A 14,449-nucleotide genomic window follows, 5' to 3' on the forward strand; every position below is an offset into this window, starting at 1 on the left:
GTGTTCATAGAAGTTCAGTCAAAGCCACCAACAGGGTCTGCCTTTGACAGCCAACGTGAGGGACAAATAGAATTATGGACCTTTGGATTGAGGGAAGATACAGTAAAGAGCCAGACCAGCCAAGTGATGGTGTCATTGTGACAGTAATGGGGCCAAGCAAGGTCTCAGTCATTACAAGGAAGAGATGGAAAAGGTTCCTACTGAAGAGACCATAAACTGAGATAAGAATGGCATCATGATGGGGGAGGGTCATCTGTCTATTACTTTCATTGGTTAATAAAGAAACTGCCTTGGCCCTTTGACAGGACAGAAAATTAGGCGGAGTAAACAGAATGCTGGGGGGAAGAAGGCAATGAGGCAGATGCTATAGCTCTCCTCTCCAAGATGGACACAGGTTAAGATCCTTCCTGGTAAGCCACCACAGTATTAGAAATGGGTTAATCAAGATGTGAGAGTTAACCAGTAAGAGACTAGAGCTAATGGGCCAAGCAGTGTTTAAAAAAATACAAGAATACAGTTTCTGTGTAATTATTTTGGGTAAAGCTAGCCGGTGGCCAGGAGGCTCCATAGCTACACAGAAAAACCCTATCTCACCCACCCCCCGCCTACTAAAAAAATAAGCTATGCCCACTGTGTCCCTTTAAATAGTTGGAGTGGTAGAGGAAGAACTTGGGTCAGATAGTCACTGATAAGATGGCTCTTAAAGGTCTCCCAGGTTTCAGACGATGACTACTAGGTAGAGCTGATCTCCAGCCTTTCGTGTGGCTTGGGGTGACTCCCTTTTCTACATCCCTCAGTTTCCCTCTTTGTGAAAACAGTTGGCATGATTAAATCCAAATTATATAGTAACAGTTTGGGCAAATTTAGTAACCTACAATTTATAATAAAGGAGGTTTTTTTTAAAGGCATAAGAATAAAATAGTTTATTAAAGGAATAGTACGTACAAGACATCTTTCTCAAGTACTTCAAAACAATAGCAATACTAGATTGTAGTTTATTTCTTTGTATATAAAAGAAGTGCAGAAAGAAACATGCCTTATCGGTTTCTATTTTACTGGGTATGGCTGTAGGCGATGTCCTCTATAAAAACGAGCCACACAGGATCAGAATACAGGTGAGTTCACTCACATCGTCCATCTCTCAGACTACCAAGGTAACACTGACACCATTGCTCAGCTCTAAACATTCAGCAGAAGGATAGAGTTAAGAGTCTCAAGGGACAAAAGCAAACGTTTGTTTTCCTAGAACTACCCATTAATACACTTTGATAAGTTATATTCCCTCACCAAAATCAAGCCACTTGTTAAAGGAACCACCTACTTTACATTGTCTAAACGCATGAGGCTACAGTGTTTTTCAGTGTTTGCCACTTACAGTAAAGAAAAGAGGAACATCATGATTCTACATGGGCACCACACTGTGCAGTCCCCTCAGAAGCTCTAGAGCGCATGACCAGCACGGGGTACTGACGGAAAATCTACCTGTGCTGCCTATAAATTGAAAAAAAACGATGCTAAGCTGGACGCTAATTTCCCGTGAAGGTGAGTCTGCACAAAAGTGTTTTCTGCTCTGGAAATACATCCTGACATTAGCTGACTGTACATTATGACATTTTAATAACATACAAGATGGGTGAAGGCAGGGGTGTGATTTAACGGTAGAGCACTTGCCTAGCACACACAGGCTCCTGGGTCCCACCTCTGGCTCTGCAAAACAACACAAGGGGAAGCATCCAACTCATTCCATCGAATGGCCTGCGATACTTAAACATGGCGGCATTTTTACAAACATCGTGCCCAGATATCAGTGTTTTGATTGGCAGTTCGCACTATTTCATCAGAAAAGCTCATGTTGAAAACCAGTGCATCTATAGACCGGCCACTGTGCTCCACACCATGAAGGAGCACTGAGCAGATGAGACATTCATTGTCCTTACTCATCCCATGGCTATGCTTCTATTTGCTTTTGCCTGCCAGGTCCTCTGCTGCCGCCTTGATCTCATTTTATAACCAGCTAGAGTTGCTCCTAACCACAAGGGGTTCTTCAAAGGTCAGCTGATCATAGTGGCTACCACGGCAGTCTGATGTCAGAAGCATGGGGTGGAGAATCCATATTCCTCTCCTGCAGGACTTTGCTCATCTATTCAGAATGCTTTAACATACAGACCTGCTATTGATAGTATCTCACTGAGTGTAAATTCACTTAAGGTCCCTTTTCAAAGATATTTGGCAGAGAAAAAGAGAATGAAGCTCATGAGAACCCAGTAGAGGAGAGGGTCGGAAGACAAGGGTAAGGTGCCAGGGGCCAGCAGTTGGGACCTCACAAGTGAAAGGCTGTCACTGCCATTTGTCACCTGATGGCATACTGACTTTCTGTCTCGGCATACTATAAACTTCAGTCTCATGAATTCCGCTCTACCTTTTTGAGACATTTACCTCCCAGGAGATTGATTTCATGATAATTCAAGATTTCTAACTGCAGTATCTTCTAGCACAATTTAAAACAAAAGATCTCAATGACAGAACCCAAAGAACAAATTGTAAGTGAACCCCATCCTTGCCCCCAGCTGTTACAGTAGCTTCATTACAGATACATCCCATTGATGAGGTAGTCAGATTCCTCAGACGTAATGGGACGGGCTTTCTTAAGTTTCTGCTTTACCAGTCGGAGTCGGCAAGTCACCATGAGAAGTAGCAAAGCCGTGATGGCCAGACCCAATGCCAGGGGTAACACTGCACCTATGCAAAGTTTGGGGGGAGAAAGCTCTGGTCAGTGGTTGGCAACAGTGACAGCTACTGGTTACTCTATGATGAGCACCCGACATGCATTATTTTACCCCATCTGAACAACTCTAGTTGGTACTAGTATTATTGCTGCTTTTCTGACAAAGGTACAGAGGGGCTAACTCCCATGTCTACTTACGTATTGTAGGTCTAGTCTTAAACCCAGACCTCTTAAAAACCAATTCTCTACCAGGTTCCTACAAAAAAGCCCTGGCATCAGGTAAAAACTCCGCAGTGAGATCACCCTTATCTCCAACTATCCTAGAGATTGCAACCATGAGAAACGTTTTCATTAGAGTCACGTGACATTTGTGGATTCACACATGAGCAGCTTCTCATTAGTTGTAGCCTAACTCCCGATTTCTGGTTCTGGTAGGGCTTGAGAGATGGCTCCATGATTAAGTACCTATTGCTCTTCCAGAGTACTCAGCTTCAATCCCTAACACCCACAAAACAGCTTATAAACACCTGTAACTCTAGTTCCTAGGGATCTGATACCCTCTTCTGACCTCCACAGGCACCAGGCACTCATGCGGTACATGGACATACATACAGGCAAAACATCCATATACATTAAATTTTTTAAAATCCAGGGATCCTACTGTCTTCCAGTAGACAATTTATTAAAAACTAACATCAAATATGCTTGTATACTCAGCCCTAAAAACAAATGCATACAGGCAACACTGAACAGATTCAGAAGGGCGTGTGTAATGATAATAATAATAATAATAATAATAATAATAATAATAATAAAAGGGGCCATGAATTCTTTTTAGGGGGTAGCATGGGAGAAGTTAGCGGGAGAAAAGGAAGGAGGGAGCGATGTTATTATGTTTTAATCAAAACTAAAATTGTAAAGACATGCTGGTGCCGGGCGGTGGTGGCCCACGCCTTTAATCCCAGCACTCGGGAGGCAGAGGCAGGCGGATCTCTGTGAGTTCGAGACCAGCCTGGTCTACAAGAGCTAGTTCCAAGACAGGCTCCAAAACTACTGTCTCAAAACCCTGTCTCGAAAAAAAAAACCAAAAATAAATAAATACATAATAAAGACATGCTGGTGTAACTGGCCACTGGCTTCCTTTGGGGCTGCTCCTGGGCAGAGGACCAGGGTAGCCTGTAGTTTTCCAGAGTCTGGAAGCAGCATGGTAGATCTGTCTCCAGTCAAGCTCAGCAGGCTCTATTCTTAGCCCCTCTGCATGGGAGCAGGGCCGGGTTGGTGAGCAGTGTGCGGCTATTTATAGCTGCACCTTCTTTCAGTGGGACCAACTAGAGGAGCCAACATCTCCATGTGTAGCTTGGTTCTGAAACATTTTGTTCTGCTTATTCTGTGTTGATTAATAGCTTTACATGTGCCGGACGCTGGCCTGAGTACCTAGTAATCAAAGATAAGCAATTTTTTTATTTGTTGCTCACAAAAATACCCAAGGATAAGCTAATGCCAGAAGCCAGCTTTATAGCTGAAATAACTGAACACTCACAAGCACATGAGCTGGCACTCACGCTATAGGCATTTTACAGACAATGGGAACGGAGGCACCTAATACTGGTCATACGTGCTGAACACCAATTCAGGACAGAGCCTGTGGCCTAGTCCCTACGGTGCTGATTTCTCTAATATGGATATGAGAACATATCTGAATATCTTACTAGATAGACTGCAATGAAATATTAAGGTAACAATGACAGAGTTGTGTTTAAAAACCTAATGATGGGAAGAAATATTTGGTTGGTAAGATTTTTCCTAGAGTGATTTAGATCTTATGTGGGGGAGCGAGGAAGATAAGTTTGTTACATGTGTTTGTTGTTAAATATATGTTTTATTTGGATCATTTTTTGATTGACATGCCTATCGGGCAGTGGTTCTCAACCTTCCATTAGCTGTGACACTTGAATACCATTCGTCTGTGGGCGTATCTGCATGAAGGCCCCGCCTGGAGATGGACAGAGGAGGGCCCTCACATACTCCAGGTGGTCTTAGGCAACCTTTTCATTCAACCCTGAAAGGGTCACAACCCACAGGTTGAGAACCCGCTGCTGTGTGGGCTCCAGGTGAAATGTCCCCTTAGGTGCTTTGATTATCTGATCTAGATACCTAGGGGATGTTAGCATAGTGATAGTGGCTGCAACAGTAAAAGTGAGATCCGTGGGAGATAGAAAGGAACAGGGGAGGAAGGTTCTATGGTGATAGTTGAGATATTCATCAGTGTGGCTACGGGACAAGGCCAGTTCAGGCACCCTCTCCTCTGCTGTCCAAGACCTAGCAGGGGACATCCCCATGGACACCTGGGAACCCCTCTAGAACAAAATCTCTTGCCAACCCTAAAATGGTTCCCTTAATGAAGATATCTTCTTCCCTGCTCCTATCCGCCCTTCCTCCATCTCAGCCCTCCCACTCCCCCAAGCTCTCCCCAATCCGTCCCTTCTCCCTTCTCTCTCCCTCTCTCCCTTCCCCCCACTCTACTCCCACCCCCCACCCCCATGCTCCCAACTTTTGCCTGGCGATCTTGTCTGCTTCCAGTTTCCAGGAGGATCTATATATGTTTTTCTTTAGGTTCACCTTATTATTAGTTTTTGAGACAGGTTAGCTAGTCAGCCTGAGTTCCTCCTGTCTCTCCAGCCATCTCTCCAGCCCCTGTGCCCAGTTTCTTATGTGGTTGCCACGGAGCCAAACTTAAGTCTGTATTCTAGTATGGCAGGTACTCTACTGGCTGTGGTGGTTTGAAAAAAGATGCTCCCCCCCCCCAGGGAGTGGCATTATTAGGAAGTGTGACCTTGTTAGAGTTGGTGTGGTCTTGTTGGAGGAAGTGTGTCACTGAGGAAGGGGGCTTTAAGGTCTAAAATATGCTCAAGATACCACCCAGTGCCTCAGGCTACTTTCTGTTGCCTTAGCCTACACATCAAGATGTAGCCAGAACCTTGTCTGCCTGCATTGCACAGGTTCCCCACCATGACGACAATGGATGAAACCTCTGAAAGTGTGAGCTGCCACCTCAGTGAAATGTTTTCCTTATAAGAATTGTCACGGTTGGGAGCTGGAGAGATGGCTCAGTGGTTAAGAGCATTGCCTGCTCTTCCAAAGGTCCTGAGTTCAATTCCCAGCAACCACATGGTGGCTCACAACCATCTGTAAAGAGGTCTGGCGCCCTCTTCTGGCCTTCAGGCATACAGACAGAATATTGTATACATAATAAATAAATAAAAAAAAAAAAAAGAATTGTCCCGGTCATGAAGTCTCCTCACAACAATAGGAACCCTGACTAAGACACTGGCCGAGCCATCTTCCCAGCACCTCGTTTTTTAAAACAGGGTTTTGCTATGTAGTCTATGCTGGTCTTTCATCTGTGAGCCTCGCTCCCCAGGCTATAATCCTAAGTGGTTACAGGCATGTCTCACCACGCCTTATTTAGTCTTTGCTGTTCAATCCTTAGTTGACAGTTTCTTCAATATTTTCACTTTGGGTTAATCTGAAATTATGTTTTCCCTCAACTTCTAAGACACAGTGACAGAGCTGTCAGTAACCAGCTAGAGCGAGCCTCTCCTTTTCATACCCATGCTTCTACATGTATTAAAATAGCTTAATAGATTCCAGCTCTGTATCATTAAGAGAACTAAGATGATGAATTATGTATTCTACTTGTATGAATGGGAAGGAAAGTCAAACCATCTTAACAATGAGGAGCAGTCATTGGAACCGAGTCTCCAGAGACATGTGGCCACGACTCCAGAGGGGGGCTGGCTTCTCTCTCCATGCTGACAGGTGACAGGGAGTCTTATCTTGACATTCCCAGAAAAGCCGAATCCAACAGGCCAGTAGACTTCAGGGACGAAGGCGGCTACTGACATCTCCACTAGGCTCAGACATCGGTTGGTTAGAAATTAAATGTGGTATCATCCAGCCGTGAACAGGAAATGAACACCAGTGCACAGATACTACAAAGAAAAATCTAGGGGAAAATGAAAGCTTTGTCCGTGTTTCTCCACTAGGCTCAGACATCTCCACTAGGCTCAGACATCGGTAATTTAGGGATGGTTTTGTTCTCCTGGGTCTTTTTGCAGACTTAGTGTGCAGGATGCAGGACTTTCTACAGGACTGTCAGTGCGCTCTTTCCAGTTAAAAACAATCCAAATGATGGAACTGTCCTTCCCCCTGCCAGTGTTCCACCTGCGCCCTGTACTGCCCGCATTCCTGCCATGTTCTGTCCTCCTCACTCTTCTACCTCACGCCTAACCCAATCTTAACAGTCGTCACTGACAGCCAAACCACGCAGTCTACACTAGACACTGTGGCGAGTTCCCCCTCCGCAGCCACCCTGGGAGGTAGGAACAGCTGCTGCTGTCACCTGCCATGAAATCATTAGGATCCAGAGATAAGAACCCGGCTGTGGTTGTTGAGTTGAGTGGCAGAGCCAGACTTGAACTGTGGTGTCTGACCTGCCCTGCAAACCAGACTGGCCTTGAACTCAGAGATCCACCTGCCTCTGCCTCCCAAGCGTGGACACGAAAGGAGTGAGCCACCCTGCCTGGCTGAGCCCGTTTTCTTAACCTCTGTGCCACAGTGTGACTCTTCCCACAGAGTGACCCCTGGAAGGATGTATGAAAGACGGAGTGAGATCCAAAGACAGTAGGCTCCTGTCAAGGGCACCGTGAGGCACTGTGGCCTTGACACTGAGAAGAAGGTTCTGGTCCCACAGCTCCACCTGACAGGCAGCTAGAGCTGGGGTGGTTCTGGGGACCTCATTGCTCTGTGGGGTGTATTCAAGGCCAACACTGACCTGCTTCTGGGGCTGGGTGTTCCCGCCTTGCTTGGTCACTCTTGGACTTGAAAATGTAGCTTCCTTCTTGATTCCCTCCTGAGGAATTACTGTCTGTGGAATGTAAACAGGTATATGTTAAAGGGACATTAAAAACTTCAGGAAGTAGGTAGGCATGGGATTACAGCTTTATTTACTTTCTAATTTAGATACATGTGCATGTATGATATGCATGTGGGTGCCCATAGAGGCCAGTTGTGAATCCCCTGATGTGGGTGCTGGGGTTCTCTGGTTAACTACCGAGTAATCTCTCCAGTCCCTTATCATTCATTCATTCATTCATTCATTCATTCATTCATTCATTCGGTTTTTCAAGACAAGTTTTCTCTGTGTAACAGCTCTGGCTGTCCTCGAACTCACAGAGATCTGCCTGCCTCTGCCTCCCGAGTGCTGGGATTAAAGGCGTGCACTACCACCACCCGGCTCCCTTATTTATTTTTTAAAAGATGATTTAGAGGAAGGAATGGCAGGACATAGGCCAGTTGGGCATGACTCATGTCTTTAATCCCAGCACCCAGGAGGTAAGGAAAGATAGATCTCTGTCGGAGCCCCCACAAGCCCCATGGCTTGTAGCAGCTGATCGACTTGAGATGAAGAATGACTTGGCACTACTTCAGGTGCTGGTTCACAACTTCCAGAGTCTCACCTTGTGCATTCTTCTCACACATTTGAACACAGTCAAGCTGTGGGAGAAAAGTTTCCACGTGACACACACTAAACAGAATCCAGGGGTTGGCTAATGTTCTACCACTGAGCTATGTCTGGTACTCTTTGCTCATTTTCATACTGAGGTACCAGGAAGCTCTTGCAAGGCTTTCTCCAAATGGTCTAGAAGTAATTTAAACAACCGTCAGTTGATAATCGTGTTTATTTCTTTTGATGAAGGAAAGATAATACCACTGCAGGGGTTGGAGTTGCAGTGCCGTCCCCAGAGCTATGTTAGCATGCTCCGGGTTCTGCTTTAAGTCCCTAGAATTCCTACCTTACCTGCCCCCAATCACTACTTATGAATATTCAAATATTTTCCCATAGGGTAGCGTTCTAAGATCACTATCTCTCCCTGCACCTAAGCAGAGGGTGTGTCCAGAAATCTGCTTCCACGGAAGTAAACAAGTCAAGGAAAGAGGGCCTACTCTTGAATTCTCAGGGGAAAAACTCTTGACTATCCTCATTTGCCAAAGGTTTAGATGAGGGGTGGATGGGTCAAGAGGATACTGAGATGGCTACTGAAGACTAAGGAGTTTCTTAGAGGAGTTACTTGATGCCAGAGATAGACAGACAGACAGACAGACAGACAGACAGAGGGGCAATAAGGAGGTTCCAAGGAGACTGCAGTCTCTAATACCAGCAGTGACAAGGTGGGGGATTTGAAGAGGATCAGGGACCATGTGGCAGAAAAGCCTCACGACATTTTTAAATTTGTTTGTATTTTATGTGCATTGCTGTTTTGCCTGCATATATATGTGTCTGTGAGGGTGTCAGATGCCTTGGAACAGGACTTATGAACAGGAGCTGCCATATGGCTGCTGAAAATTGAACCTGGGTCCTCTGGAACAGCAGCCAGTGCTCTCAACCACTGAGCCATCTCTCCAGCCCCCCTCTTATGACTCTTTAAGGCTGGGGACTTTACAGCCAGGACCCAAAGGAAGCCAGGCTCTCTCATTTTCAGACAGAAGGCACAGAGGTGGGTGGGGACCAGGATGTTCATTCTGCCAATGCCTTAACAGCAATACCGTTGATGAGAACTCACTACCTGGGGGAGGAGTCCTTTCTGGGGTGACCTGGGAGGTCACTGAGCTGGAAGAGGGCATTCTAACATTATGGTCTTGGAGTATGTGATAAACAAATCTCTTCCCCCTCTCCTCCTGGATATTCTGCCTGTTTGAGATGGATTCCTAGCACCTTCTTGGAAGGACACAAGCTTTTTCAGCTGTTCCACAGACCACACTTCCACAGGCCCAAACTACCCTCCTAGAACTGTGATCATATAGATTCCAATCAGTTGCCCCAGAACACGAAGTGTGAGAACTCTAGACAGAGAAGGAAACCTTTAAGACAAGTGCTTAGGCTTTTGTTATTGTTGTTGCTTTTTTCATGGCTCCTTCTAGGAGGTTGGCCATTCAAGATGAAGCCGAATATCTCCTTCCCAGACACCACCTGTTAGACACTCATTGAAGTGAACGATGAACAAATGCTTCTTATGTTCCGTGAGAAGCGCATGGCCACAGAAGTAGCTGCTGATGTTCGAGGGGGTGGGGAGACTGGAAGGGCTATGTGGTCTGAATCAGCGGTGGGAACCACAAACAAAGTTTTCCCATGAAACAAGATGTCTTGACCCAAGACAGAGTGCCCCGCTGTTGAGTACGGGACAATCTCATCATAGATGAAGGAGGATTGGGTAGAGGAAATGCAAGTCTGTTTAAGGATGCATCATGGACACCATCTGGGTGTTCTCAACTTATATTTCTGGTTAACATTTCTGACTGACAGATATTGCTGTACCTCAATGGTTGGTACCCAAAGGAGCTAGCAGAACCTGAAGGTTTTCAGTCTTTCTAAAGAGGAGGATGTCCACTAATACGTTTCTAGAAAGCCCTTAAACAAAGAAGGTAAGAAGCCCAGGACTAAGGCACCCAAGATTGAGAGTCTATTATTCTCCATGTCCTGAAACTCAAACACTGATGCTCAAGAAGAACAATGCACTAAGGAAAGCAAAGAGGGGGCTGCAGATCATGAAGGAAGCCACAGAAAAGCACCAGGAACCGAGTGCCAAGAGATGTAGGCCGTCCTTGTTGAGAGCTTCTACTCCTGAATGCAGTCAAAAATAAGCCTTGAAGAGTAACAAGTAAATAATTAGACTTGAATCTCAAAATAAATAATGAAGTCCTTGAAGCTGGTAGAGTAGCTTACAATGAATGAGACCCTGAATTATATTCATTATATAAATAAATAAGTGAATAAATGCCCTTAAAACAAAGGTCTTTTATATAACTTTACCCCAAAGATAAGCTAAGGCTCGAGGCTTCGGTGTATTTAGTAGAGAAAGAATGCCACACCTGTATGCAAAAAACGTTTGGGTTTTTGTACATGTTTCAGCCCAGTACCTTGAAGGATTTGGCTGATCTGCTACACTACCCACAAATTCTTAAGTTCCCAATAAAAAGAGCCCGTGTAAACAGACACAGAGCACTCCTTTCTAGTGCTCTGCAGGCCTGGAAACCAGCTTTCCTTCCTCCCGGCTAGACTGGATGCAAGAAGACACCCTTGTTAATAGGTGACGGGGACCACACAGAGAACAGGCCCCACAGCTGCAAACACATTCAATGACAATCAGGCCATTGTGCCCATGAGATGCTGAGCAAACACGGCCCACACTGGAGCTCTGTGCTCCCGAACGCCAGGGCCTCGGGCCATTCGGAGCACCCACTCACTGTGTAACCAAACATTTATATGTGCCCTATACAATCTGAAAAGAACTGTGTTCCAGACTGAGGGTGTATTTCAGTGGTTCAGTGACTGTTTTGCATGTGTAAAGCACCGAGCTTAATCCTCAGCATGCACAAAAGATGGGATCTGTATTGATCACATACAGAGACTGTTTTCCTGTCATTAGTCTCTAATAATACAGTATAAGAACTATTTATTTGGTATTTACATTATATAAGGAATTACATGTAATCTGGAGATGCTTTGCAACATATAGGATGTGTGTTGATCACATGTAAATATAAATCCGTTAATTTTTATTTACATTTATTTTGTATGTATGTGGGGAGGGGCATGCATATATGCCATGGCTCATGTGTGGAGATCAGAGGATAAACTGCAGGATCCAGTTCTCTCCGCCCATCAGGTGAGTCCTTGGGGCTGGGCCTGAGGTCGGGAGGCCCTGCAGAAGTAGCTGCACTTACTGGGCTGTCTCGCTGCCCTGTATTGCTACTTTTAGAGATGGAACTTGAACATCTTTGAACTTTGGTTCTCACAGACCCTGGAACTGATCAGGGACACCTAGACATTCCTTCCCATAAACCAAGACTTGGTTCCTTTTCCATGCTGGAGATCGAATTGAGGACTTTGGATGCCAGACACGTGCTCTTGCCCTGACCTACAGCTCCAGAGCTCTATAATTGTATTAGTACAAATGTCAGAGTTCTTTTCTGGTTTGTTTTGGCCAAATCCTTCATTTCAATCTGTATCATTCTATTCAGAGTACGTTTCCTTGATGGTTTTCCAACAGAAGATATAACTTTGAGCCACTCGGACAACAGAAAACAGGACTACTCATGGAGAAATCGTGAGTCCTTACCTGGCACGACAGGAATGATTTGACTCTCTGGTGCCCTCTGGGTGGAGTGAATCCTCTTTTCTGTGTGGGACACAGTAGCTGGTTGGCTGTGGGGAGTGGCTTTCTGGGACTTTTCAAACCGGAGGTCTTCTTTACCCTCACTCAGTCCCGTGGTTTCTGGCTGGGCAGAAGTAGCCGCGGTGTGTGTCACCACCATCTTGCGGTCAAGGCCCACTGTGGAAGAATCAGTTACTTGTTGGCTTTCTTTCTTTTATTTTTTGTATGTTTGTTTAGTTATTTACTTGTGTGTGTGTGTGTGTGTGTGTGTGTGTGTGTGTGTGTGTTCACAGAGGTCAGAGGAGGGTACTGGATGGATCTCCTGGAACTGGAGCTACAAACGGTTGTGAGCTGCCATGCGGGTGGTGCTGGGAATCGGCCAGAGGACAACCCTGTTCTTCCTTAGGTGCCATCCACCACTGATTTTGAGACGGGTTCTCTTGCTGGCTCAGAACCGGGAACTTACCAAGCAGGTTAGGCTGGCTGACCAGCAGGCTCCTGGGATGCTCCTGCCTATGCTGCCTCAGTACTGGAATCCCCACCACAGACACCACACTTGCCTTTTTCACACAGACGCTGAAGAACTACCACCTCAGCCTGGGTTTCTTTCCTGAACTCTGACTGAGGCCATTGGATCTGCACTTGGTTTATAATCATGGCTACTTGCGACTAATATCCCACTCAGCTAAGACATGCCAAGCCCCATAAAACCCATTGCTTACTTTTGAAATGGGCAATGTGTTCTTTCCTCTTTGGGTAGCTTCCCTAACATGGACAGAGACAGATCCGACATTACTGTTTCTCTTGTCGCTCTACTTTGATAGCAGTGCAGGTTGAACCTTGGCCCTTGTGCGCGTGAGGCAAGCACCAAACCTCAGTTCCTAAGCCTTAGGCTTTGGAATATCTCTCCTCTTCCTTACAGCCGCACTGTATTCAGCTAGATTTACAGCTCTTCCTTCTTCTGGTGCTCTTTTAAGTACATGACTGATTTATAGTTTCACTTTAGCCAGAACCCAGTGTGTCATAAATTGTCCTTAAAAATGATAAAAAGTGCGGGGTAGTGGTGGCTCACGCCTTTAATCCCAACCCTCAGGAGGCAGAGATGGGTGGATCTCTGTGAGTTTGAGGCCAGCCTGCTCTACCGAGTGAGTTCTAGGATAGGCTCCAAACCTATAGAGAAACCCTATCCCGGGGGGGGGGGGAACCCAAGCATGAGGGAGGCACAAGTCTATAATCCCAGAAGGTTAAGGTTAGAGGATTGTGAGTGTGTGGTCATGGCAAGTCTGTATCACAAAAACAAAAACAACAACAACAAAAGGTATGATACTACATGGTGGAGGTCAAAGGACCACTTGTAAGAGTCAAGCCTCTCTTGCCACCATGTGGGTCCTGGGAATTTAGATTCAAGTTCTGAGGCTTCAGCAAGAACCTTCTTCTCTGAGTCATCTTGCTAGACCTACTTCAGATTTTAAAAAAGTATATGTTATGCAATATTTTAAAGATAAGAAAAATCTTTGGGATGTTGAAAAAAATCATATGCAATACCAAAAATTTGGCACCTGCATCCCAGACTCTAACCTCAGGGAGTTCTCAAGCATTGCTTTCTGCAGAAAGTTATACCTGAAGCAAGCAGTGGAAGAACGCAGGGTTCCCATTTTATCCCAGATCCCTGCCTGACAGAACCGTGTGACCGACTCACAGTTTTGGCAGAAGTCTTCGTCAGACCCATCTGGACACTGCCTCACCCCATCACAAGCCAAGGTGATGTCAATGCAGCAGCCACTGTCACAGAAGAAATGGTAGCGCGAGCAAACGCTGGAGCACCCTGTTTGTGAACAAGTCTCAGGTCACAGGGTTGCTGAGAAAGTCAACATCCCCTGTCTTCCAGAGGACCCGGGCTCAATTCCCAGCACTCACATATGTCAGATCACAACAGTCTGTAACTCCATTTCCAAGGGATCCAACACCCTCACACAGTCATGCAGACAAAATATCAATACTCATAAAAATTAAAAATAAATACATTTAATTAAAAAAAAAGAGGTAACTCTCTGGTGGCAGGTATGAAAGATACCCAGCTAGAATCAGGTCTTAAGGAGTCCTACAATTTGATGGTGAACTAAATGGTTCTTGAGAAAACAAATGGCAAATTCTGATAGTCCACTAACAGCAAAAGTTAACAAAATCTGACACTCATTTTATTGAAGAGCAGTCAACTAGAAGACTAGAAAGTAAGTCTATCTGGGTGCAAGGCTATTGGGAGATAGCTTGATCCCAAAGGAGAAAGTAAAGAGCGGGAATAATGCAGAAACTGCCCAGCAGACAGAACTCGGGTCTGCCGCCCCAACAGAAACTTAGGACTGCAGAGTGAGCGACAGCCACCAGGGGGAGCAAACGGAATGAGGGGGGCTGTAACCAAGCAACCTTACACATGCCACAGGAAAACCCAGGATTGCAGGACTTTCCTTCTGAGTAGTTTTGGAGAGAGATCTGCATTTAAAATATATAT

General features: G+C 45.5%; 1 protein-coding gene across 2 annotated transcripts in view; it reads right to left on the reverse strand.

Moving 5' to 3' along the window:
• Positions 1-917: 917 nt before the first annotated feature.
• Positions 918-14,449, reverse strand: part of Lrp11 (LDL receptor related protein 11) — a 24,281-nt gene continuing 10,749 nt past the window's right edge. The window contains exons 4-7 of one of the 2 annotated variants that reach the window (XM_050161623.1): positions 13,640-13,765; positions 11,905-12,117; positions 7,560-7,652; positions 918-2,739 (exon numbers count right to left, since the gene is read on the reverse strand). In XM_050161623.1, the coding sequence (XP_050017580.1) occupies positions 2,585-2,739; positions 7,560-7,652; positions 11,905-12,117; positions 13,640-13,765 (587 nt within the window). In that variant the 3' untranslated portion in view covers positions 918-2,584. The remainder of the gene's footprint in view (positions 2,740-7,559; positions 7,653-11,904; positions 12,118-13,639; positions 13,766-14,449) is intronic. The other variant, XM_050161624.1, reaches the window with a different exon arrangement.

The sequence above is a fragment of the Alexandromys fortis genome, unplaced genomic scaffold (genome assembly GCF_014885135.2).
Source record: "Alexandromys fortis isolate MF-2015 unplaced genomic scaffold, M_Fortis_MF-2015_v1.1 scaffold_134, whole genome shotgun sequence".
In the NCBI taxonomy this organism is placed as follows: domain Eukaryota; kingdom Metazoa; phylum Chordata; class Mammalia; order Rodentia; family Cricetidae; genus Alexandromys; species Alexandromys fortis.